We start from the raw sequence: 23,808 nt of genomic DNA on the forward strand, positions 1-23,808 counted from the left end.
GGATGGAAACGTTCAGTTTCTGTGCCATCCAACAGGTTAGCCACCAGCCACACATGGCTTGTGAGCAGCCTGAAAAAAAACCAATGTGACTGAAGAACTAAAAATTTAGTTGTTACCTTTAATAGCCACGTATGACTATGGCTAGAGGCTACCAGAGTAAAAGTGCAGATATGGAGTGTCTGACTAAGGAAAGACTCGATTTTCCTTCTTCAAGTTTTTAAAAAATGTATTTACTTATTGGCTACACCTGTGGCATATGAAGTTCCTGGGCCAGGGACTGAACCCATGCCACAGCAGTGACTTGAGCCATAGCAGTGACAATGCCAGATCCCTAACCAGTTGTGCCACATGGGAATTCCTCATTTATCTTTTTTTAATTAAAAAAATTTTTTTAATTGAAGCATAGTTGATGTACAATGATATTAGTTTCTGGCACATAGCAAAGGGATTCAGTTTTATATGTATACAAATACGTTACATAACATAACATAAATATAACATATACTATATAATTATACAGTATTATAAACATTATATAAAATATATATTTTTTAGAGTCTTTTTTTTTTTTTTTTGTCTTTTTGTCTTGTTGTTGTTGTTGCTATTTCTTGGGCCGCTCCCGCGGCATATGGAGATTCCCAGGCTAGGGGTTGAATCGGAGCTGTAGCCACCGGCCTACGCCAGAGCCACAGCAACTCGGGATCCGAGCCGCCGCGTCTGCAACCTACACCACAGCTCACGGCAACGCCGGATCGTTAACCCACTGAGCAAGGGCAGGGACCGAACCCGCAACCTCATGGTTCCTAGTCGGATTCGTTAACCACTGTGCCACGACAGGAACTCCTAGAGTCTTTTTCATTATGGCTTATTATAAGATATTGAGGGAGTTCCTGCCCTGGCTCAGTGGAAACATATCTGACTAGCATCCATGAGGATGCAGGTTTGATCCCTGGCCTTGCTCAGTGGGTTAAGGATCCGGCGTTGCTGTGAGCTGTGGTGTGGGTCTCAGAGCGTTGCTATATGGTTGTGGCATAGGCCAGTGGCTACGGTTCCAAGATTTGACCCGTAGCCTGGGAACCTCTATATGCTGTGGGTATGGCCTCAAAGCCAAAAAAACAAAAAACAAAAAACAAAAAAACATATATTGAACATACAGGTGCTTGTGCTATACGGTAGGACCTTGTTGTTTATTTTATGTGTAGTAGTTTGCATGACCTGATTTTATCATATCAAACAGTAGAGAAACATACAAAGGAAAAGCGAAGTCTAATGACTTTTATCCCACCTTTCAGAGCTAATAACCAGCAATAGCTTGGTTTGACTCTTCCCATGCTTTCTCCATGTTCATACAAACACACACACACATGAAATATGTTTATTTTGCTTAATTGGAAAAAGGATCATGCCTAAAATTCACTCCTTACTCTTCAATTAAAGGATCATTATTACCATAAAGAAGACCTGTGAGGTGAGCAGTGTTTTAAAGGACAGATGTGTAGGGAAGACTTAGAGTTGAAGAAGTCAAAAGAGTGTTCCAGGAAGTTGGAGGGAGGGACCAAGGGAAATGAAGGCAGGAAGGAAGGCCTACAGCTCGGTGAAGGCGCAGTCGGTACCCGGGTCTAACTGGGGCTAAGAGAGAGCTTTGTGACCAGTCGTTCCAGAGCAGCAAAGATGCCGCTTCCGGGCGACGCCATCCCCCCACATACCTGCAGCCCTGGGTACAGCAGGCCGCTCAGCAGGGGGTGCTCCACCTGCTTGACCACCTCCGCTCCAGCCTTCTTGGCGTCGTGCTGAGTGACCACGGAGGAGAGGCGATACACATCTAGCGTGTACTCTCTGAGGAGGAAGCAAGAGGGGACAGCAGTGAGACTGTGCCCAGGCCTCAGCTGAATCCGAAAGCACAGTATTACGCCACTCTTTCAATCTTAAGATGTTTAGAACACTGCCTGGTAGTTTCTAAAATGTGAGCAGTCCACGCTCTCTTTTAAAATACTGCTTTATTTTTACGTTTTTCCTTTTTTTTTTTTTCCTTTCTTTTTCAGCATATGGAAGTTCTCAGGCCAGAGACTGACTCTGAGCCAGAGCTGTGATCTACACCACAGCTGTACCAATACTGGATCCTTAATCCACTGTGCCAGGAGGAAGATCGAACTGGTGCCTCCACAGTGACAAGCTGGATCATTAACCCACTGCGCCACAGCAGGAATGCCTTTTTTTTTTGGTTGTGTCTGTGGCATGCAGAAACTTCCAGGCCAGGGATCAAATCCAAGCCACAGCGGTGACCCAAGCCACCACAGTGACAATGCCAGATCCTTAAATGCTAGGTCACCAGGGAACTTCCTTCACTTATCTCTTGAAATACAGCTTCTCTGCCATTCCCCTCCATTCTCTTCTCTGGAATGTCTATTAAATAAAACAAAAGAATTTCTCGAACTGTCTTCCATGTCTTTTTTTTTCTTATAACTTTAAACACATGTAAGGAATAATGAACAATATTAAAATAGACTATCTATCATTCAGTTTAAGTAAAGGGACGTAGGAGTTCCCTGGTGGCCTAGTAGTTAAGGACTTAGCATTGTCACTGCTATGGCTTGGGTTTGATTCCTGGCCCAGCTCTCCAGAGTAACCATTAGCCTAAACTTTTGTGCTTCTTTCCCTCCCACCCCGCCACCTCCCAGGGCCACACCTGTGGCACATGGAAGTTCCCAGGCTTGGGGTCGAAGTAGAGCTGCAGGTGCTGGCCTACACCACAGTAACCCCAGATTGGAGCTGCATCTGGGGCCTATGCCTCAGCTTGTGGCAACACAAGATCCCGCTGAGCCACAACAGGAACTCTTCCACTCTTCCTTTTTTCTTTTTTTTTTTTTTTTTTTTTTTTTTGTCTTTTTGTCTTTTTGTCTTGTTGTTGTTGTTGCTATTTCTTGGGCCGCTCCCGCGGCATATGGAGGTTCCCAGGCTAGGGGTTGAATCGGAGCTGTAGCCACCAGCCTACGCCAGAGCCACAGCAACGCGGGATCCGAGCCGCCGCGTCTGCAACCTACACCACAGCTCACGGCAATGCCGGATCGTTAACCCACTGAGCAAGGGCAGGGACCGAACCCGCAACCTCATGGTTCCTAGTCGGATTCGTTAACCACTGCGCCACGACGGGAACTCCCCACTCTTCCTTTTTTATACTGTTTTTATACTGTTTTTTATACTGTTTGAATCCCTAAAAACTGTGCTGTAAATATTCTTATGTGTATCCTGGTATACATGTGCAAGTTCCTTTTTATATGCTTAGAATTTCTGGATCATAGAGGATTTGCATCTTCAACTTCAGCTCAAGATAATATCAAAATACTTTCCAAAGTGGCTTTTTATCAATTTTATTACTTACTACTGTCATTATTTTAAATTTTGCCAATTTGGTAAGTATGAACAGTTTCTCACTATAGTTTTAACCTATATTTAAGGGAAGTTAAGCATTTTCCCATAAATGTACTGGCTATTTGGTTTCTTCTGTGAAATGCCTACTTAAATTTTTCCGATTGGACTGACTCATTTTTTGACATTGACTTTGTAGTTTTTGACATACATAATACTGGACGTTACTCCTTTGCCAGTTATATTATGTCATAAATATCTTCTCCCAGTTAGTGGCTTGTCTTTTCACTTTGCTCTCAATGTACTACTGAAGGTCTTAATTTTAATGAAGTTGAATCCATCCATCTTTTCCTGTGATTATCTACCTATCTATCTATTTATTGCTTGCCTCACCTGTGGCATACAGAAGTTCCTGAGCTATGGGCTGAATTGTAGCTGCAGCTGCAGGGCTGCACCACAACTAAAGCAACATGGATTTGAGCTGTATCTGTGACCTACGCCTCAGCTTATGGCAATGCCCTATCCTTAATCCACTGAGCAAGGCCAGGGATTGAACCTGCACCCTCATGCATACCGTGGTTGGGTTCTTTAATCCACAGAGCCACAATGGGAACTCCTTTTCCTATGATTTGTGATTTTGGTGTGTCTTATTTAATTTTCCCTGACCTGTGATGATAAAAGTCTTTTTTTTTTTTTCCCTTGAGGCCACACTTGTTGTGTATGGAAGTTCCCAGGCCACTGCTGTCCTCAGCAGTGACAAGGCCAGATCCTTAACCCACTGAGCCACAAGAGAGTCCAAGATAATCTTACATATTGCCTTTTAAATGGTTTTTTTTTTTTTTTTTTTTTTTTTGCTTTTTAGGACTGCACCCATGGCATAGAGAAGTTCCCATGCTAAGGGGTCAAATTGGAGCTACAGCTGCTGGCCTACACCACAGTCACAGCAATGCCAGATCTGAGCCGCATCTGCGACCTACACCACAGCTCATGGCAATGCCAGATCCCCGACCCACTGAGTGACGCCAAGGATTGAACTGCGTCCTAACGGATACTAGTCGGATTTGTTTCCACTGAGCCACAATGGGAATTTCCTTAAATGTTTTATAGTTTGGCCTTTACAATTAAATCTTAAATCCACTTGGAATGAAGGAATCATTTTTTTCCCTATATGGATAACCAACTGTCTCTGTACAACCATTTTTTCTTAAAAGTATTTCTGCTTTGCTGACTTGTAGTGTCAGCTCTGTCACATACCTAGTTCTCATATTTGTGAGGATCTATTTCTGAACTCTCTATTCTGTCCCAGAGGTTAAGCCTCTAACCCCATGTTATATAAAGGACAAAGGGCTTGGAATCCAGAACACAGAAGGTATTCCTAAAAAAATTTTAAAAATGGGTCAAAACACCTGCATAGATATTTGAATGACAGAAAAGGAAACACGAGTGGACAACAGAAACATGAAAATAAACTTTTTAAATAAATATTTTCAGATATTTTACCTTAACACTTGAGTGGTAGTTTGGGTGCGTCAGATTTTTTTGGTTGGAAATTTCTTTCTAAAGGCTTTGCTTTATCCCCTTTTAGCTTGCAAAGTTCCTTTGGAGAAATGCAAAACCATTCTGATTCCTGACATTTTGTATGTGACTTCTTTTGTCCCTGTGTAAGTTTATATAGTACTTGTGCTTTAAAATTTCAAGATAATGCACTTTAGTATGAGTTTATTATTTACATTTATTGTATTAGGCCCTCAGTTGGCCCCTTCAATCTGGAAACTCATGCAGAGATGTCCTTTAATTGTCCTTAAGTTAGTATTTCATTAATGATTTCCTTCCTTCTGACTCTTGGTTTTCTTTTCTGGTACACTTATTTTTCAAATATTGGACTTTCTGGCCTAGAACTCCACTTTCATTTTTCCCTTTTTCTTTTTATTGCGGTCAGTGAGGCCACGAAAACCGAAGTTCAAGCACGTACAATTCAATGAGCTTCCAACATGTAGTCTTCGGTGTTCCTCTTGTCACATTTTACAGATTCTAATACACATTTTTCTTTCCTTTTTATGGCTGTACCTGTGGCACATGGAAGTTCCCAGGCTAGGGGTCCAATTGGAGCTCAGCTGTGACCTATGCTACAGCCACAGCAATGCCAGACCTTAACCTACTGAGCGAGGCCAGGGATCGAAGCTGCATCCTCACAGACACAACGTCTGGTCTTTAACCCAATGAGCCACAATGGGAACTCCTCTAAGTCACATCTTTTAAAAACATAGCATTTCTGAGATCTAGATGACTCTTTTATCGCCAGGGATCAAACCTGTGCCACAGCAGCGACAATGCCAAAACCTTAACTTGCTGAGTTCCCATGGACCTCCAATTTTAGATTAATTAAAACACAAATCTCTGTATTCCCACTTTCACTTGGCTTCTGGCCACTGAATATTTTTGACTAATTTGTGTTTTGTTTTTTGTTTTGTCTTTTTAGGCCTGTACCTGCAGCATATGGAAGTTCCCAGGCTAAGGGTCGAATTGGAGCTGTAGCTGCCGGCCTATGCCACAGCCACAGCAACACTGCCCATTGACAATACATCTGGTCACCCAAGAGCTCTAAGGGAGATGTACAATGGGATTAATGTTGTTTACATGCATGCTAAGACAACATCCATTCCGCACCCCACGTATCAAAGAGTAATTTCGATTTTCAAGTCTCATTATTCTAGAAATGTGTTCCGTAAGGCTATAGCTGCCACAGGCAGTTACTCCTCTGATGGATCTGGAAAAAATAAATTGAAAATCTTCTAGAAAGGATTCATCATTCTAGACGCCATCAAAAACATTCCTGATTCATGGGAAGGGGTCAAAATGCCAACATTAACAGGCATTTGGAAGAAGCTGATTCCAACCCTCACAGATGAAATTGAGAGGTTCAAAACTTTAGTGTAGGAAGTAACTGCAGACGTGGTGGAAACAGCACGAGAACTAGAATTAGAAGTGGAGCCTGAATTGCTGCAATCTCATGCTAAAACCTAAATGGATGAGGAATTGCGTCTTACGGATGAGCAGAGAAAATGGTTTCTTGAGATGGAAACAACTCCTGATGAAGATGCTGTGAAGACTGTTGAAATGACAGCAAAGGATTTACAATGGTACATCAACTTAGCTGGTAAAGCAGTGGCAGGGTAAGAGGATTGACTCTAATTTCGAAAACAGTTCTACTGTGGGTAAAATGCTATCAAAAAGCACTGCCAAGCTACAGAGAAATCATTCGATTCAATTGATGTGGCAAACTTTATGGCCGTCCTATTTTAAGAAACTGCCAGAGCCACCTCAGTTCTCAGCAACCACCACCCTGATCAGTCAGCGGCCATCAACATCAAGGCAAGACCTTCCATGAGCAAAAAGATTATGATTCACTAAAGGCTCAGATGATGGTTAGCACTTATTTGTCTTTTTGCCATTTTCTTGGGCCGCGCCTGCGGCACATGGAAGTTCCAAGGCTAGGGATCAAATCGGAGCTGCAGCCACCAGCCTACACCAGAGCCACAGCAACGTGGGATCTGAGCCGCATCTGCAACCCACACTACAGCTCACGGCAACACCGGATCCTTAACCCACTGAGCAAGGCCAGGGATGGAACCCACAACCTCATCATTCCTAGTCGGATTCGTTAACCACTGAGCCACGACAGGAACTCCTGGTTAGCACTTTTTAACAACAAAGCGTTTTTTGTTTTTCGTTTTTTTTTTTTTTTTGGTTGCACCCATGGCATATGGATGTTCCCAGGCCAGGGATCAAATCTAAGTCACAGTCGTGGCAACGCTGGATCCTTAACCTACTACACCAGACTCTCGACTGAGCCTGCAACTCAGTAGCAACCTGAGCCACTTTAGAGACAGTGGTGGACCTGCTGCATCACAGAGGAACTCTACCAACAGCAAGGTTACTTTTATTTATTTATTCTTTATTTTTTTGTCTTTTCTAGGACCGCTCCCGAGGCATATGGAGATTCCCAGGCTAGAGGTTGAATCGGAGCTATAGCCACTGGCATATGCCAGAACCACAGCAACATAGGATCCTTAACCCACTAAGCAAGGCCAGGGACTGAACCCGCAACCTCATGGTTCCTAGTCGGATTCGTTAACCACTGCGCCACGACGGGAACTCCTCTTTCACATTTCTTTTATCCTTATTTGTTGAAGCTGGAAGGAGAAAGGGAGGCTGTGGTTCACCACTCTCCCACACTGTGAGGTTTGCAAGGCCAAGGACTTTGTTATGGTTACTTATATTTCCAGCAAACAGTATGGTTCTTAACAGCTAGAGTCCAACAGCTTCTTATCCAAATTTAAAAAGTGCATAGACTTCCCAGATCTGTAATTAGCTAGAAGCGTCAGAGCCAAAAAGGAGGGGGGATGATCAAGTACTTACTTGCTGAGCTGGTAATCAGTGCCTTTGATGAACTTGAGCTTCTCCAAGGGCACCCCAATGCTCTCTAGCATCGCCTTGATCACATTCTCATAGTAGCTGGTTCGGAGTTCTAGAAGTTCCCATGGGGCTTTCATGTTATCCAGGTATGCGTGAAGATCCGCAAATAGAATTGTTACCTGGACATCAGAGATAAGGGGCCACCAAAACGTGAATGTGTCGAAGCACTTCCAAATGAGCGGGAGAGGACTGGTTAAGTCACTCTTCTGGCCATTCCCCAAGGGCAACTGCTTGGATTATAACTTTAGTTCTTTTTTTTTTGTCTTTTTGCCATTTCTTGGGCTGCTCCCGCGGCATATGGAGGTTCCCAGGCTAGGGGTCTAATCAGATCTGTAGCTGCCAGCCTACACCAGAGCCACAGCAACTCGGGATCCGAGCCACGTCTGCGGCCTACACCACAGCTCACGGCAATGCCGGATCGTTAACCCACTGAGCAAGGGCAGGGATCGAACCCGAAACCTCATGGTTCCTAGTCGGATTCATTAACCACGATGGGAACTCCTATAATGTTAGTTCTTACCTCACATCCTGCTTTTAGGAAGTCCGCGATTTTGGACATAGGCACGAAGTAAGCCACATGGGGCTTGCCTGTGGTTGCCGTCCCCCAGTAAACTTTAAGTTCCCGCTCCTTTAGGATCTCCTTCAGCTTTTCTTCCCCAAGAACCTCCTGTTGGCAGAAGCAGAGGAGCTGGTTTAATGCTGGTGCCCCACCCTGCTCATCCTTTACTCTGTGACAAGAAAAACAAAGGTGTGTGTCTCGGAGGGTCCAGGCTCTGAGCCAGCAGGGAGGTCCAGCCAGGTTCTCCGTGTTGGGAGACAGCCAACCTCAGCCAGTGCTGTTGCTAGTACCACTCCAGTGGAATGACACTGACGTTACGGGAATACAGCATGTCCCTGACTGGACCTTCCCCAACTCACATTCTTTCCTTTCACAGCCAATTTCTTTTATTTATTTATTTATTTATTTATTTATTTATTTTTAGGGCTGCACCCATGGCATATGGAGTTTCCCAGACAAGGAGTCCAATCAGCTACTGCTGTCAGCCTACACCACAGCCGCAGGAACGCTGGATCCGAGTCACGTCTGCAACCTACTCCACAGCTCACGGGAACGCTGGATCCTTAACTCACTGAAAGAGGCCTGGGATCAAACCCGCCACCTCACAGTTCCTAGTTGGTTTCGTTTCCGCTATGCCACAATAGGAACTCCCACAGCCAAGTTCTTGAAAGGTGTCTCTTCTGTTCTCCATTCCTCAACTCCCATTCTAGTTTGAATTCCATACAGCAGCACACCATTGGAAATATTCTTGCTAAGATCACAGATAGCCTCCCGGTTGCTAAATTCAGTGAATATTTTTTTTTTCTTTTTCCACCACACCTGTGGCATATGGAAGTTCCCAGGCCAGAGATTGAATCAGAGCCGCATCTTTGACCTCTGCCACAGCTGCGGCAATGCTGGATCCTTAACCCGCTACACCAGGCTGGGGACTGAACTGGCAACGCCACAGAGACAAGCCAGATCATTAACCCACCACACCACAGCAGGAACTCCAGGGACTACTTTTTAGTGCTCACTCCCCCCAAAACAATCTCCTCTTTTGGCTCCTCTATTTTACTCTCTTAGTTTTCCTATTTCTCTGACTGCTGGGGCTCAGATTTCTTTGCAACTATTCTTCCTAGTCACGAGACACGAGCAATCCTTAGGGCCCTCTCTCTTTTCTTCCTACTCTCTTCTCCCTGACCTTCTTCAGTTGCTTCAATCACTCCTTATGAACTAGTTAACTACCAAATCTCCTGCTCACACCTATACAGAACATACTCTTGTTATCAAAACAATTAACTCAACTCAAGTGCATCCTATTTGAAATTGGACTCATGCTTTCACCTTCCTGCCTCACTCCCTAACCATGTTCTTCACCTATAGTTTCACCCCTAGTGCAGTAAATGGGGTAACACCATTCACTGAACTGCATAAGTTACTCTCAAATAGCTCTGAAGTCCTCCTACTTCTCTCTGCCTCTATGCCACCAACCTAGACTTGGTCACCATCACATCACATCAAGACCAGTGTAACAGCCTCTTAACAGGTCTCTCATATCTACTTTGGTTCTCTCCAATCCATATCCCTAAAGGAAGCTGGAGAGGTCTTTAAAATGGCAAATCTGGTGAACTCATTTACCTATTTGAAAGCTTTAATAATTTCCTTTTGCCCCAAGACAATATTGGAAAAATCCTAAAGCTGTATGCTACTGATAAGAGAGATTTTAGTGTTTCCTAAAGTAGTGGTTTGAATCATCTTATCAGCAGGGCTTGTTAAAATTCAATTTGGGTTCCAAGCCAGCTGGAGGCTGATCCTGCATCCTCTGAGCCCCTGGCTATTTGGACACTTGGAAAATTTTCACTACTCAAGGAAAGGTTGTTATCACTTACCCTTTAAAACCTAAGTCATCACCATTAGCTTTGTGTGTCATTTGTCCCCAACCTCTATTTTATGGAGAGAGGCTAAGAAAGGATATGGCTAAGGGGAAACATGCAAAACATCCCTCTGGTTAAGATCAAGTTATGAGTGAAAAGAACCCAAATGTCTATCAATGGACAAATGAAGAAACAAAATGTGGTATATCCATACAATGGAATATTATTCAGCCATAAAAGGAATAGAGTTCTGATAAATGCGAAAACATGGATCAAACTTGAAAACATTATTCTAACGCAAAAAACCAGATGCAAAAGCCCATATACTATGATTCCATTTCTATGAAAGGTCCAGAATAGGCAAATTAGAGACAGAAAGATTAGTGTTTCCCTAGGGTTGGGGCAGGGGAGGAATGAGCAGTGATTGCTAATGGGTACAGGTTACTTTTGATGATGAAAATGTTCTGGAATGAAATAATGGTGATAATTGCACAACCCTGTGACATCAAATTTCACAGAGCTGCACACTGTAAAAAGGGGTGGATTTTATGGCATGTGAATTCCATCTATTAAAAAGAAAGAAAAACAAGCTGTGGCCAACCAATGTATCACTGCTCTTAGAATACACCCCGATTTTATTTTATTTTTTTCTTTTGCTGCACCTGAGGCATGTGGAAGTTCCCATGCCAGGGATCGAACCTGCACAACAGCAGCAGCCTGAGAAGCTGCAGTGACAAAGCAGATCCTTAAACCACTGTGCCACAAGGGAACTCCAATGCCCCAATTTTATTTTATGTCTTTTTAGGGCTGCAGCCACGGCATATGGAGGTTCCCAGGTTAGAGGTCCAATCGGAGCTGTACCTGCCGGCCTACGCCACAGCTCATGGCAATGCCAGATCCTTAACCCACTGAGCTAGGCCAGGGATCGAACCTGCGTCCTCATGGCTGATAGTCGGGTTCGTTAACCACTGAGCCACCATGAGAACTCTCAATACCTCAATTTTAAACACAGCCTTCAAAGCCCTCATAACCTGGTCCCTGCCTACTCCTCCTAAACAAACAAGTCTAAACAAACAAGTAAAATATATAGTTATGTCAGGCGGTGATAAATTCTAAAGGGGAAATAACAACAGAAAAAGGTAGAGCAAGAGATGAAGCAGTTCTGGTGGCAGGGGGGTTGTTATTTACATAAAGCAGTCTGGAAAGGCCTTCTGGACAATGTGACAATAGAAGCCTGAAAAAGTCAAGGGAATGAGCAATGTAAATATTTACTAAGTGCTTGATCCGCATTTTGCTCCCTTTACTCCAGCCAAGTTAGCCTTCTTTCTGAACCAGTGTTCTCTCTCCCCTCTGCTTCCCGACCTGGGTTCCTTCCACCTGACAAGTTCTTCCCCTCATTATTCTGGTTAACATCTACTCCTGAAGGAAACAGCCGGAACAAATGTGGAGTGAAGAGGTGATCTGCATCGTTTAGAGCGCAGTTTAGAGATCACTTCCTCAGCCTTCCCTGACACTCCCCAGCCCTCCCTCATAATTTCTTTTCAAGAAAGATCTCTGCATAAAGTACCTTCCACTGCTTGTTTCAACCGCAATTAAATGTCTGGATTATGGGTCATTTTCAACATCTGGTTTCCTCCGGATATGCTCTGGGAGGGCAGGGCCCTGATGTATCCACAGCTCCTAGCACCGCGCCTGGCACATAATAAAGTGGGTTGGGTGGGAGCCCTGGATTCAAAGCCTGGCTCAACACAAGTAACTGCACGCATGAGGTGAGCTCAACCGTGATTTCTGTGGTACCTACGTAACGGCTGCTAGACTGACTGACTGACGGAAGGGCAGTGAAGACTGCAGCTTCTCTCAAGGCTGCGGAGTGCTCGGCCCCACAGCCTTAGAACCCTGAAGCCCTGCTCAAGATCACAGGACTTCCGGCCCCCTGTCCGCATCCGCGCACTTCCAACCCCGAGGCTCGACCTGTAGGTTCCGGGTGATAAGGTGCAGCTTCTCTTCAGGGCTCAGAGCGTCTCCCATGGTTTTGTCGATCCCGTCTCCGGCGTTCCGCCCGACACCCGTGCGCCTTCGGTGGCTACCGCCACCGCGTGCAGGGAACTGTCACGCGGGTCCAGTTAGGTTGCATCAGCTGAGCTCGTCGCTCGGCTTGCTCGGTCTGGACCCTTCTCCTGCTAGTGGCCAGGAGAGAGTCAGGAGCAGTGGAAAGTCGAACGAGTCGATGAGACGAAAAGGGGTGGAGCAAATAGGCGGGGTAGGCAGTGCAGGGGCGGGGTTGCGACGCCTGCGCCGGGCCCAACCCTCTGGTAGGCGGGGCGGTTTCCTGCCAATCACTAACCGTTTGCCCTCCCCCTGGCGTTGGACCGGCTGCCTCGGGGTGGGGGAGGTCGGGGAGGGGGCGATAAAATGGCGCAGGGGGCGGAGTGAGGCGCAGTCGTTCGTCTAGGTTTCGGCCCGGCTTCCGGAGGTGAACAGCCGGAGGGAGGAGGGGGTCGGCGTTCCTTGGCTGGGCGGGGGATGGGGGCGCCTGTTGCTTCTCCAGAGGGCCGCGCACACCGTCCGCCCCTCTGAGGGGTTGAGAGGCCCTTGCCCAGCTGGGAAAGGGCTTATTATCATTTCTGAGGTGATGGCGGCGGGAGGGGGATAGTGTCTCTGCCTCCCCACCTCCTTGTCGGTGGGCGATAGATGCCCCTCACTCTGCCGAGGCAAAGGGAGGCTGTCTGGTTACCCGAGAGCGCGGAGCGAGGTCCGTTCTCTCTACCCAGTGGGGGTGGGGTGGTGGAGGTGAGGGGGGAGGGTTGCCTCTGCCCCCTACACTGCGGCGCGGGTTGGGGGGGGGTGACTATTTTTCCGGCCGCGCCTTGCGGGCTGGGGAGGGGAAGGCAGACCCGCCCCAGGGGAGAGCCAGCCCCGGGTCCAGCGGACGTCAGGGTGGGCAGCCGTCTGCAGGGTGAGGGTGCATCGTTACCAGCTGGGGGGGCCGCTTTTGCCCCTGCTGGGGGAGGGGTGGGGTGCCAGCCCAGCGCTTCTCCCGCCTTCCGCGGGGAGGCGGGAATTCTTGGTCTTTAGGGAGGAGGGAAGTGCGAAGGCCCTGCCCCGAGGGCGATGCCTATAGCACTTACAAGGGAGAGCTGGGGGAGGTAGAACCGCATCCTACGAAGGGTGGACTGCGGCCCCCTTCCTCCAAGCTCTCGAGCACTGGAGGCGCCACCAGTTCCTTCCTGGGCGGGATGGCAGGCATTTGGCACCTCAGGGTGGGCCCTGGAGAGGAAGTGATTCAATTGCCCACCTGCTACCCCAACCTGATCTCCAGTTTCCTGTGGATTTGTTAGAGGCTTCAAGCTTTAACAAACCTGTCTTAAATCATTTCAAAAACATTTTCTTGTTAAAAAGAAACCTGTTGCTGCAGCTGAGTGGTATTTGGTCTCTAAGCCCACGTGGGAGGAAAGTTCTGGCATCTTTATCTAAGTGAAGCCTTACCTAAAACAGATTTCCAGCCCTGGGTTGCTTTTCTGTCCTGCATTGTTTACAGTTATCTCAAAGGTAGTTGCAAAATTCTGACAGATAATTTCAGTTTACTTTGATTCAGTTTAAATGTTAATGCCCGTTTTATATAGTGATAAGCCTAGTGAGTGCCATTAGTGCTGTCTGTCTCACATGTATTGCATTTAGGAAAAGTTGGAAATCATAGGTCCAGCCTTTGATTGAGGAAGTTTGGTCTCTTGGAAACAGTCCTTGCCCTTGGCCATACCTGTCAGATACAAGTTGGTAATGGTCTTGGTTTTAGAGCCTTGAAAGAGGGTATGGGGTTGCATCTGTTGTTGCAGTTTCAGTGACCTGAGTAAAATGAGGCTTTGTGCTTTCAGGCAGTAAGTTTTCTTGGGTACAATAAAAATAGAAAGGGAACCAGTTTCTGAGGTTGCAACCAGGAGGTTAGAGAACAGAGCGAGGGGGTGGTAAACTGAAGTGAAGAAGTGGGTGGACAGGTGAGAGAGACTTGGAAGGACAGAATAGGGTCAAAGGAGGATGGGGAGCAGAGGAATTAAGAGACTTGAGAGATGGGAAAAATATTTTTCCCTTAAAAATCAGGAGATCTCATATTTTAGATCACTGCAAAGCAAATGCCAAGGAAGTCAGATGATGGTAGAATGGCAGATAGAGAAGTGCTCATGTTGTCTTGTGGAACTTCACTTTGGAACTTCAGTTTTATCTGAGATTTTATTTTCCTCCCTTCAAATTTACTAAATTCAGCTTTCATAAACATCCCCTCATTTGATCCTCGTGATAGATAATCTGTGTTTGATGTTAACAGCCCCTATTTCACAGATGGGTATTCTCATCCATATTGAAGTTCAGAGACCTCAAGTGAATGACAGAGGTCTCTAAGTTTTAGTCCACTGCCTCTATGTAAGATACTTAAGTGGCCATTAATTTGCAGAATTTGCCTGATATTTCAGATGTCTCTACAGCCTCATTTTTAATCAATTTATTGTGACAATGTGGTTGGTAGTATGCTGGGTTAAATTAGAAGGGATTAGAGCATATTGGATAATTTCTTAACAAGCCAGGACCAGGGGAAGTTTCCCATCAGCTTAATGCTCTTTTCCTACCATTCCTAAGCTTCTTTTAAGGCTGACTCTTAAGGGAAGCGATGATGGTGGGGTGAAATAATAACTATAGCCACTACTTATTTAGCTTTTAACATTGTACCTCTACTATGCTAAGTGCTTTATGTGCATGAACTCATTTAATTCTTGTGACAACTTTAATGCGGTAGGTACTATGATGATCCCTATTTTACAAGGGAGGACAGTTGAAACTTCAGATTGTTATCATTGTATCTTTCCCCACTGAGACTTCTTAAATTTTAACACGCTTTTAAAAAAATTATTATTTATTTTGGGCTATGACCATGGCATGTGGAAGTTCCCAACCCTCGCTGCAGTTGCAACCTGTGCCACAGCTGTGGCAACAGCAGATACCTTAGTCAGTGGGTCAGGGATCTGGCAGTGCTCTGAGCTGTGGTATAGGTTGCAGACGTGGCTTGGATCCCGAGTTGCTGTGGCTCCGAAGCAGGCTGGCAGCTGTAGCTTCAATTCAACACCTAGCCTAGGAACTTCCATGTTGCGGGTGCGGCCCTAAAAAAGGCAAAAAAGTAAATAAATAAATAAAAAAAAAATGACCTTTATAGGGCTTTCATATTGCGGCTCAGCAGTAACGAACCTGCCTATTATCCATGAAGATGCGGGTTTGATCCGTAGGCTCGCTCAGTGGTTAAGGATCCAGCATTGCCGTGAGCTGGGGTGTGGGTCACAGACTCAGCCCAGATTTGGCATTGCTGTGGCTGTGGTGTAGACCAGCAGCTACAGCTTTGATTTGACCCCTAGCCTGGGAACTTCCATGTGCCGCAGGTGAAGCCCTAAAAAGCAAAAAAAAAAAAAAAAAAAAAAAAAAAAAAAAATAGCATTTATAAAATAACTGGAAATCTGAACTAAATATTTTATAATAAGGAATTCTTGTTATGTACAGATGAAATGATGTGATGCCTGGGATTTGCTTCAGAATAATCTGGTAAAGGGGGCAGTGGGTGGGACAAGATTAGCAATGGGTTGATAGTTGTTGGGGCTGAGTGATGGGTATGGGGGAATTCATTATACTATTATATGTCGCTTTTCTATGTTTTAAATTATAATAAGTAGTTTTTAAATGAGGAAATAAAATTTTGAAAAGAATGACTTGTGTAAGTTAAAAATTATATGTATATGGTATTGTTTTGCATGCTTTTACTCCTAGACCTTTCAGAACATCCTGTGAGAAGCTCAGAAGAGCCAGCTCTGTGCCTCTGGATGTCAGGTGGCATAGGAAGTGATGTTTTCAGTGGTTGAGAAGAATATTGGTCCTGTGAGTGCACAGTACAGTTTGCAAGTAATGATATTTTTCTTCCAGTGAGATTTGGCCACATTCAGGGGTATTTCTCAGATTATTCCATTCTGCTTGGGAAATCAAGGGAAACCTATGCATAATAAGGTGGCTTAAATTACTTTTGCCAAGAGACCAAAAGCTCTTTTTGATGTCTGCATCCTTCATAAGATCTTAGAGTAGATATTGTATTTAGAAGGCTCTGCTGCTGACTGCCTCTGGGCTAGTCTGTTCACAAGGGTGGTAGGAAAAACGAAAGAAAAATCATTGCCTTTGGAATTAGGCTTGGGTTGGGACCCATTCTAGCATGTAAGCTCTTTGTTCTAGGTTAAACTACTAATGACTCTGAGGTTTAGTTTCCCGAGGGTGAAAATCTATTGAACTCTTCACTAGGTCAAGCAGGTGCTTGGACTGTACCTTTTGGAAGGAGTTGGAGAATGGGGATATGACTCAGAAAGAGCTTCTCAGGAATGCAGCTGCTTAACCCCAGTGCCTATGATACTTATGCTTGACAACCACCAACTTTGTTAAGTGAAAGAAAAGTTTTTCCAAAAGTAAACTTTTTTCTTACTGCTGCCTAAAGAAGTAATTTCACTCTATAAAATAACCCAATCACTGGGCAGAGAAATTACTTTCTCTCTTTTTTTTTTTTTTTTTTTTGTCTTTTTGCTATCTCTTTGGGCCGCTCCCACGGCATATGGAGGTTCCCAGGCTAGGGGTCGAATCGGAGCTGTAGCCACCGGCCTACACCAGAGCCACAGCAACACGGGATCTGAGCCACGTCTGCAACCTACACCACAGCTCACGGCAACGCCGGATCGTTAACCCACTGAGCAAGGGCAGGGACCGAACCCGCAACCTCATGGTTCCTAGTCGGATTCGCTAACCACTGCGCCACGACGGGAACTCCAAATTACTTTATTGAGACACCTGCTTCAGTGCCTAGGACTCTCTCACAACAATTACTAGAATATTGGTAAAGTAAGATAAAAAGCCATTGGAGTTCCCTTGTGGCTCAGCAGGTTAAGGATCCAGTGTGGTCACCGCTGTGGCCCTGATTATAGCTGTGGTGCCTGTTTGATCCCTGGCCTGGGAACTTCTGCATGCCATGGGCACAGCCAAAACGAAAACATAAAAACTAATAAAAAAGTCCATAGCAACTCTTAAGTTTAAATATAACAAATAGAGTTATATTGAGGGATTAGAGTTGTAAAATATGTCTCACAGCGCCTAGTTTGTAATGGGTACTTAATATTTCTTCCCATTCTATTCCATCTCATTTCTAAGATCGTATTAAAGTATACAATGTAATGATTTGTTATATGACATTACATTACTTTAAGGTATATAACAATGATTTATATATATATATATATATATATATAGCAAAATAATTGCCACAGTAAGTAACATACATCACCTCACATAGTTAGAAATTTTTTTTTTAGTGATGAGAACTTTTAAGATCTCTTGGCAACTTTAAAAAATATAGTATTGGGAGTTCCTGTCATGGCGTGGCGGAAACGAATCTGACTAGGAACCATGAGGTTTTGGGTTCGATTCCTGGTCTCGCTCAGTGGGTTAAGGATCTGGCATTGCTGTGACCTGTGGTGTAGGTCGAAGACGCCGCTCGGATCTAGCGTTGCTGTGTTCTGGTGTAGGCTAGTGGCCAGCTCCGACTGGACCCCTAGCCTGGGAACCTCCACATACCGGGGGTGTGCCCTTTAAAGACAAATAAATAAATAAATAAATAATATAGTATTGTTAACTATAATCATCACACTATATATTACATAGGTCCCTTCTAATTCTAAAACCTTTAATCCTTCCCATTTCCTTCTCTTTCTCTAGGACTTTATTTTCCATACCATTTTGTATTTTCTCATATTGGTGCTTAACATTCAGTGTTGTCTCCCTAGGAAGATTATACATTCCTTGAGGGTGGAAATCATATCTTTATTTCTTAGAAATCATATAGAGGCATATTATCTAGCTCAGTGCTGTGTGATGAAGGTAGTTGAGAAAATGTATTCTGAAAGAATGCATGAACCAAACCTAAAATTCAGGGTGCAGTATGGGGCGGAAATTCACAGTGAAAAAGCCACAAGAATTTTGCAAATTTTGGAGTTCACTGTTCAGGCATTTCTTATAGCTTCTCAGATGTTGACATGTGATAGATGAATATCAACTTTCTATCACCTTTGCCATCTAGAAAATAATTATATAGTAGGTCCATTATTAGCTACTTAAGAACTAGGTTTTTTTTTTTGTTTTGTTTTGTCTTTTTGCTATTTATTTGGGCTGCTCCCGCGGCATATGGAGGTTCCCAGGCTAGGGGTCGAATCGGAGCTGTAGCCCCGGCCTACGCCAGAGCCAGAGCAATGCAGGATCCGAGCCGTGTCTGCAACCTACACCACAGCTCACGGCAACGCCAGATCGTTAACCCACTGAGCAAGGGCAGGGACCGAACCCGCACTAGTCAGATTCATTTCCACTGAGTCATGACGGGAACACCAGTATTTTACTTTTTTACTTGAATATTTACATATTATTTGTACAATTAAAACCTAGTTCTTGGAGTTCCCGTCGTGGCACAGTGGTTAACGAATCCGACTAGGAACCATGAGGTTGCAGGTTCGATCCCTGGCCTTGCTCAGTGGGTTAAGGATCCAGCATTGACCTGAGCTGTGGTGTAGGTTGCAGACGCGGCTCAGATCCCACGTGGCTGTGGCTCTGGCATAGGCTGGTGGCTACAGCTCCAGTTGGACCTCTAGCCTGGGAACCTCCATATGCCATGGGAGCAGCCCTAGAAAAGGCAAAGACAAAAAAATAAGCACAAAACATCATGGGTACAATATATCATGTGGAAAAAACATGTGAAAATAAGATTCAGTACAAAGCATCTTGTGGTTAGCTAATCTTTAACAGTTAAAAAGGTTACAGACATAAGAATTTACAAATCTTGTTTTTAGATTAGTGCTTATCTTCAAAGTGTCATAGGAAGACAGTATGAGAAAATATTAATCAACTTTTTTTTTTTTTTTTTCCTCTTTAGGGCCACACCCGCGACATACGGAGGTTCCCAGACTAGGGGTCGAGTCAGAGCTACAGCTGGCGGTCTACACCACAGTCACAGCAATGCCAGATCTGAGCTGCATCTGTGACCTACACCACAGCTCACAGCAACACCAGATCCTTAGCCCACTGAGCGAGGCCAGAGGCCAGGGATCGAACCCACAACCTCATGGTTGCTAGTCAGATTCGTTAACCACTGAGCCACGACAGGAACTCCTAAATCAACTGTAATTAACTAAAACTTAAAAGTCTCTTAGAAGATCAGAGGCAACTGATTATGTCTTTTTAATCATGAATAATATATGTCTAACCTTGTCTTAAATCTGTAGTACATCCCAACTTCTAAAGCTTACGGTTGATTATAACTAGTTAATGGATAAATGCTATATATTTAACTGAATTGAAATTTTTTTTTTTTTTTTGGCTTTTTGCCATTTCTTGGGCCGCTCCCGCGGCATATGGAGGTTCCCAGGCTAGGGGTCTCATTGGAGCTGTAACTGCCAGCCTATGCCAGAGCCACAGCAACGCTGGATCTGAGCCGCGTCTGCAACCTACACCACAGCTCACGGCAACGCCGGATCGTTAACCCACTGAGCAAGGGCAGGGATCGAACCCGCAACCTCATGGTCCCTAGTTGGATTCGTTAACCACTGCGCCACGACGGGAACTCCTGAATTGAATTTGAATGGGGAAAATCCATTTAGGGTGAAGTTTTTATTATTATTGTTTCAATTTTATTAGGTCACAAATCAGTAAGAAAAACAAATAATAGTAAAGACTAAGGGAGGACTGGGTAACAAGTGAAAAACAGGAAAAACTAAGTCACCCAAGGAACAATCCACATTTTGGGGCACAAACATGGACATTGTTCTCGGGAAAAACCCCAGTCCCCTCTATCGTGTAAACAGGAGAGCCATATGTTTTATGGTCAGTTCTTGGAGAGGAACCGTTCAGGCAGGCCCTTTTCCTTAACAGAAGCCCATCCTCAGATTTACACGGTGCAGGTGAGCTCCCTCTCTCTGTCAGGACCTTGCCCTAGGGCCTACACCGTTACGCAAGCTTACTTTCCTTGGTTTCCTGCATCTCCTTGGCTCCCTGGCCTTGCTCAGTGGGTTAAGGATCTGACATTGCTGTGACCTGTGGTGTAGGTCGCAGATGCAGCTTTGCGACCTACACTGGCATTGCAGTGGCTGTGGTGTAACTGGATCCCCCCACAGGTTATAACAGTTACCAGTTTTGTGTTGTATTTTTCCAGACCTGTTATTTGTATTTATGTATGTATTGAAAATGAGAGTTTTGTATGTATGATCATGCTTATAACTTTTAGATCTTGGTGGAATCTTAGACATTGCCTAATCCCCATTCTCCATTCCTTCCCCATTAAAAAAAAAAAAAAAATTTGTATCTCTTCCCCATTTTATAGATGAGGAAACAAGTCCCGGTTAAGTGGCATGCCCCAATTATCACAGCTAGTTCATGACAGAACCAGGACCACAGCCCAGGTCTTTGGACTCCCCAAGACAGTATTCATCTTACTGGAGCAAATTATATTCTTAAGAAAGTATAAATTATTGGGAAGACAAAACTAGTTCCTTAGTTGCATAAGTTTTCTTCTAAAGATTTTTCTTTGATGTTCTTGACTCGAAATCCAACTTTCTGGTATTTAAAAAAAAAAATGAAGATCAAAATTAATACATGGAGCACCTTAAAGCATAATGCAGTTGACTTTGTAATTAGCAGAGTTGAAAGTGATGAGAAGATCCTCTAATTTTCTTTGTGCCTGCAGGAAGGTGGGAGTCAATCATTTTGACAAGTCTCCTGAAAGGAACAGCTAGCAGGAGCTGAACCCTTTTTCCATCTGGTCTCGTGGCAAAGGCAGAGATCACTGCAGCTCTACACAGTATGAAAGACAATTCTTTATCTTCTTGTATGCTTAAGGCCTTTTTTAAACTTTATTTTAAAAGTAATACATGTTTTTTAAAAAGTATAAACCAAAAACCCAAACATTTTACATATGTATTTGTTTTGTTTGATATTATTATTCCATGATAGTGTATGCAGGTCTACTTCATTGTGTTTTTAAACAGTTGTAAAGTGTTCCGTAGCGTGAATGTACATTGATTTTACTGAATAGTTCTGGTGATGTACATTTATGTTGTTTCCAGTATTTGGATATTTTGAATAATGATGCTTTGAACATCCTTGTAAATCTATCCTTGTGACTTTGTACAGGTACTTCTGCAAGATAAATTTCTAGAAGTGAAATTGCTATTACCAAATTACTCTCCGCAAAATACTGTACTGACTTATACTCTCACTGACAGTGTATGAGGATACTTGTTTCTTACATTTTTACCAACCTAGATTATTGTGTCATCTTAATTTTTCTCAATTTGATAAGGAAAAAGTATCTCATTGTTATATCGTTCCCATGAATCTGGTAAGGTTAAATATCTTAAAACTATATCTCATGTTAACAAGTCACAGGGCAAAGAATTCGAAATACTAAGACATCAGCACTTTCTAGAGCAGATTGGAGTTGATATAAAGATATTTCCTCTTCCTCAGCAAAACTGCCTCTTATTTCTCCAGGTATGACGTGCTCACTAGTGCCCTCTGAACAGTCTTCTGGTGCCTCTCTCTTGCCTAAAGACAGTGCCCCATTTTCTTGGGGTTCCTTGGATGAAGATGGATTGGATGACTCCTTGCTGGAGCTGTCTGAGGGAGAAGATGATGGCCATTTCAGTTTCACGGAGGAAGAGATTCAGGAGCTCTTGAAAGATGATGACCTATCAAATGAGCACCTTTCTAAGGAAAGAGGGTTGCTTAATGGTGACAACAGGAATGTTGAGAAGGGAGGTAAAGGGAGTCAAATTCTACTTGACACTCCCCACGAGAAAAATTCATTGTACAACTTGGGACCAGTTACTGAGACCCCTGGCCTCTTCAAACTACCTCAACTAAGTACATCAGTTGGTCATGGACCAACTCCTAAACCATTGAACCGACGCTTTGCACTAGAAAAGAATCTTATAAAAGTAACAGTTGCACCATTTGATCCAAGAGTTTGTGATGTTGTACTTGATAAGGACAAGACTGATACATCCAAAGATATTGAAAAACCCTCCTCCCTTGGAGAAGAGATGAGAGAAGATGGTCTTAGTCCAAAGGAGAACACACTTTGCACAGAATCTGAAGGGATCAGCCCCAGTAACTCTGCCTATAATGGGCCCCCATTCCCTTCTTCAAACAATAACTTTCAACAAACTGTCTCTGATAAAAATATACCTGACAATAAGAAACCCACACCTGCATCCTCTCAGATCTTGGACCATTCAGAGACTCCTAATTTGGGGTCATCCTGGAGAAACAGGTCACATAAACCAAATCTTGAAGTGAAGTTTCCGGTTGTTTCCAGTTCATCAAACAAAGTAAGTATATTTTTGTAAAGACAGAGGAATGAAATTATTTTCATTCAGAAGCCATATAGCAGCTTTGTGTTAGATAAATTGAAGTTTGTATCCTGACTAGTACTGTGATCCTGGGCAAATTATTTAGCTTCTCACAATTTTTTTTTTTTCCCTCCCTGCAGTATAAGTTTCTGGGTCAGGGATCAAACCAGAGCCACAGCAGTGACAATGCCAAGTCCTTAACCACTAGGCCAGGGAAGTCCTCTTCACGATTTCTTACCTATAAAATGGGCTAAATAATACTTCACAGTAAAAGTTAATTAAATATTTATAGTAACTGGTACATAATATTAAGTGAATCATTTATTGGATAAAACTAAGATAATAATAATTTTGCTATTATTTCTCCTTTTTTGGGGGTTTCAAGCTAAGTCTTAATCTTGAATTGCCATGCTGTGCATGTTAGATAAACCAGTTCTGAGTCAGCCACTGAAGAGGTGGAAAACCTTGCGCAGTTTACATAATGTCTTTGAGCCTGATTGCCTATCTGTCAAGTGGATATAATTGTCCATACTGCTTAGAGTTTCTTTTTTGTTTTTTTCTTGGGATTACCACCGCTATCTGATTGAAAGCACCTACTTTAGTGTCTGGTACACAGAGGGTTCACAAGTATGTTTAGGTAGACTTTAGTTCAAGAATATTTCCATAAATAATGTTTTCAGTTTTCTTATAACTAAGGGCCATCTTTCCTTCTTCATTCCTTCTGCTCTGAATAAAAGAAGGATGTTCTTGACAAGGATTCTGGGAAGCTGAAGGTCCATGAGAAAAGACTAGGCAAAGTCATTCCTGTTCTGCAAGCCAAAACAAGGTAACAGTATAGTGAAATATTCTGGTTTCTCTTTGTTCTCTTCAATTACTTTCTTCCTTTCCTGAGTTCCTCCTTAGTGTGGGGAAAAAACTCTGCATCAGGGGTAAGCATACTTGAAGTTCTGGAACTAGCAGTAACTGTGTGACCTTGGACAAGTCAAATATTCTCTGAACTCAGTTTCTTTGTCAGTAAAATGAAGCTAATGATGCCTTCTCTGCTGTCTTGGGGTTATTTTGAAGAGGAAAAAGACATATTAGTGAAAGCACTGTATAA

The 23,808-nt window shown here is 43.8% G+C and overlaps 2 protein-coding genes across 15 annotated transcripts in view; one reads left to right on the forward strand and one right to left on the reverse strand.

Annotated features, from left to right (window-relative positions):
• The window catches only part of YARS (tyrosyl-tRNA synthetase), a 30,716-nt gene extending 18,291 nt beyond the window's left edge, over positions 1-12,425 (reverse strand). The window contains exons 1-5 of one of the 3 annotated variants that reach the window (XM_013999119.2): positions 12,059-12,425; positions 11,825-11,949; positions 8,363-8,509; positions 7,786-7,961; positions 1,707-1,836 (exon numbers count right to left, since the gene is read on the reverse strand). In XM_013999119.2, coding sequence (XP_013854573.1) covers positions 1,707-1,836; positions 7,786-7,961; positions 8,363-8,401 — 345 coding nt within the window. In that variant the 5' untranslated portion in view covers positions 8,402-8,509; positions 11,825-11,949; positions 12,059-12,425. Of the gene's footprint in view, positions 1-1,706; positions 1,837-7,785; positions 7,962-8,362; positions 8,510-11,824 lie in introns of all 3 variants that reach the window. The other 2 variants (XM_021095817.1, XM_003356295.4) reach the window with 2 other exon arrangements.
• S100PBP (S100P binding protein) overlaps positions 12,591-23,808 on the forward strand; it is a 41,048-nt gene continuing 29,830 nt past the window's right edge. For 2 of the 12 annotated variants that reach the window (XM_013999127.2, XM_021095829.1), the window contains exons 1-5: positions 12,592-12,730; positions 16,057-16,164; positions 21,044-21,157; positions 21,850-22,688; positions 23,447-23,535. In XM_013999127.2, coding sequence (XP_013854581.2) covers positions 21,852-22,688; positions 23,447-23,535 — 926 coding nt within the window. In that variant the 5' untranslated portion in view covers positions 12,592-12,730; positions 16,057-16,164; positions 21,044-21,157; positions 21,850-21,851. Of the gene's footprint in view, positions 12,731-12,754; positions 13,010-13,231; positions 16,189-21,043; positions 21,158-21,849; positions 22,689-23,446; positions 23,536-23,808 lie in introns of those variants that run through there. The other 10 variants (XM_021095828.1, XM_021095819.1, XM_021095820.1 and 7 more) reach the window with 10 other exon arrangements.

The sequence above is a fragment of the Sus scrofa genome, chromosome 6, assembly GCF_000003025.6.
Source record: "Sus scrofa isolate TJ Tabasco breed Duroc chromosome 6, Sscrofa11.1, whole genome shotgun sequence".
In the NCBI taxonomy this organism is placed as follows: domain Eukaryota; kingdom Metazoa; phylum Chordata; class Mammalia; order Artiodactyla; family Suidae; genus Sus; species Sus scrofa.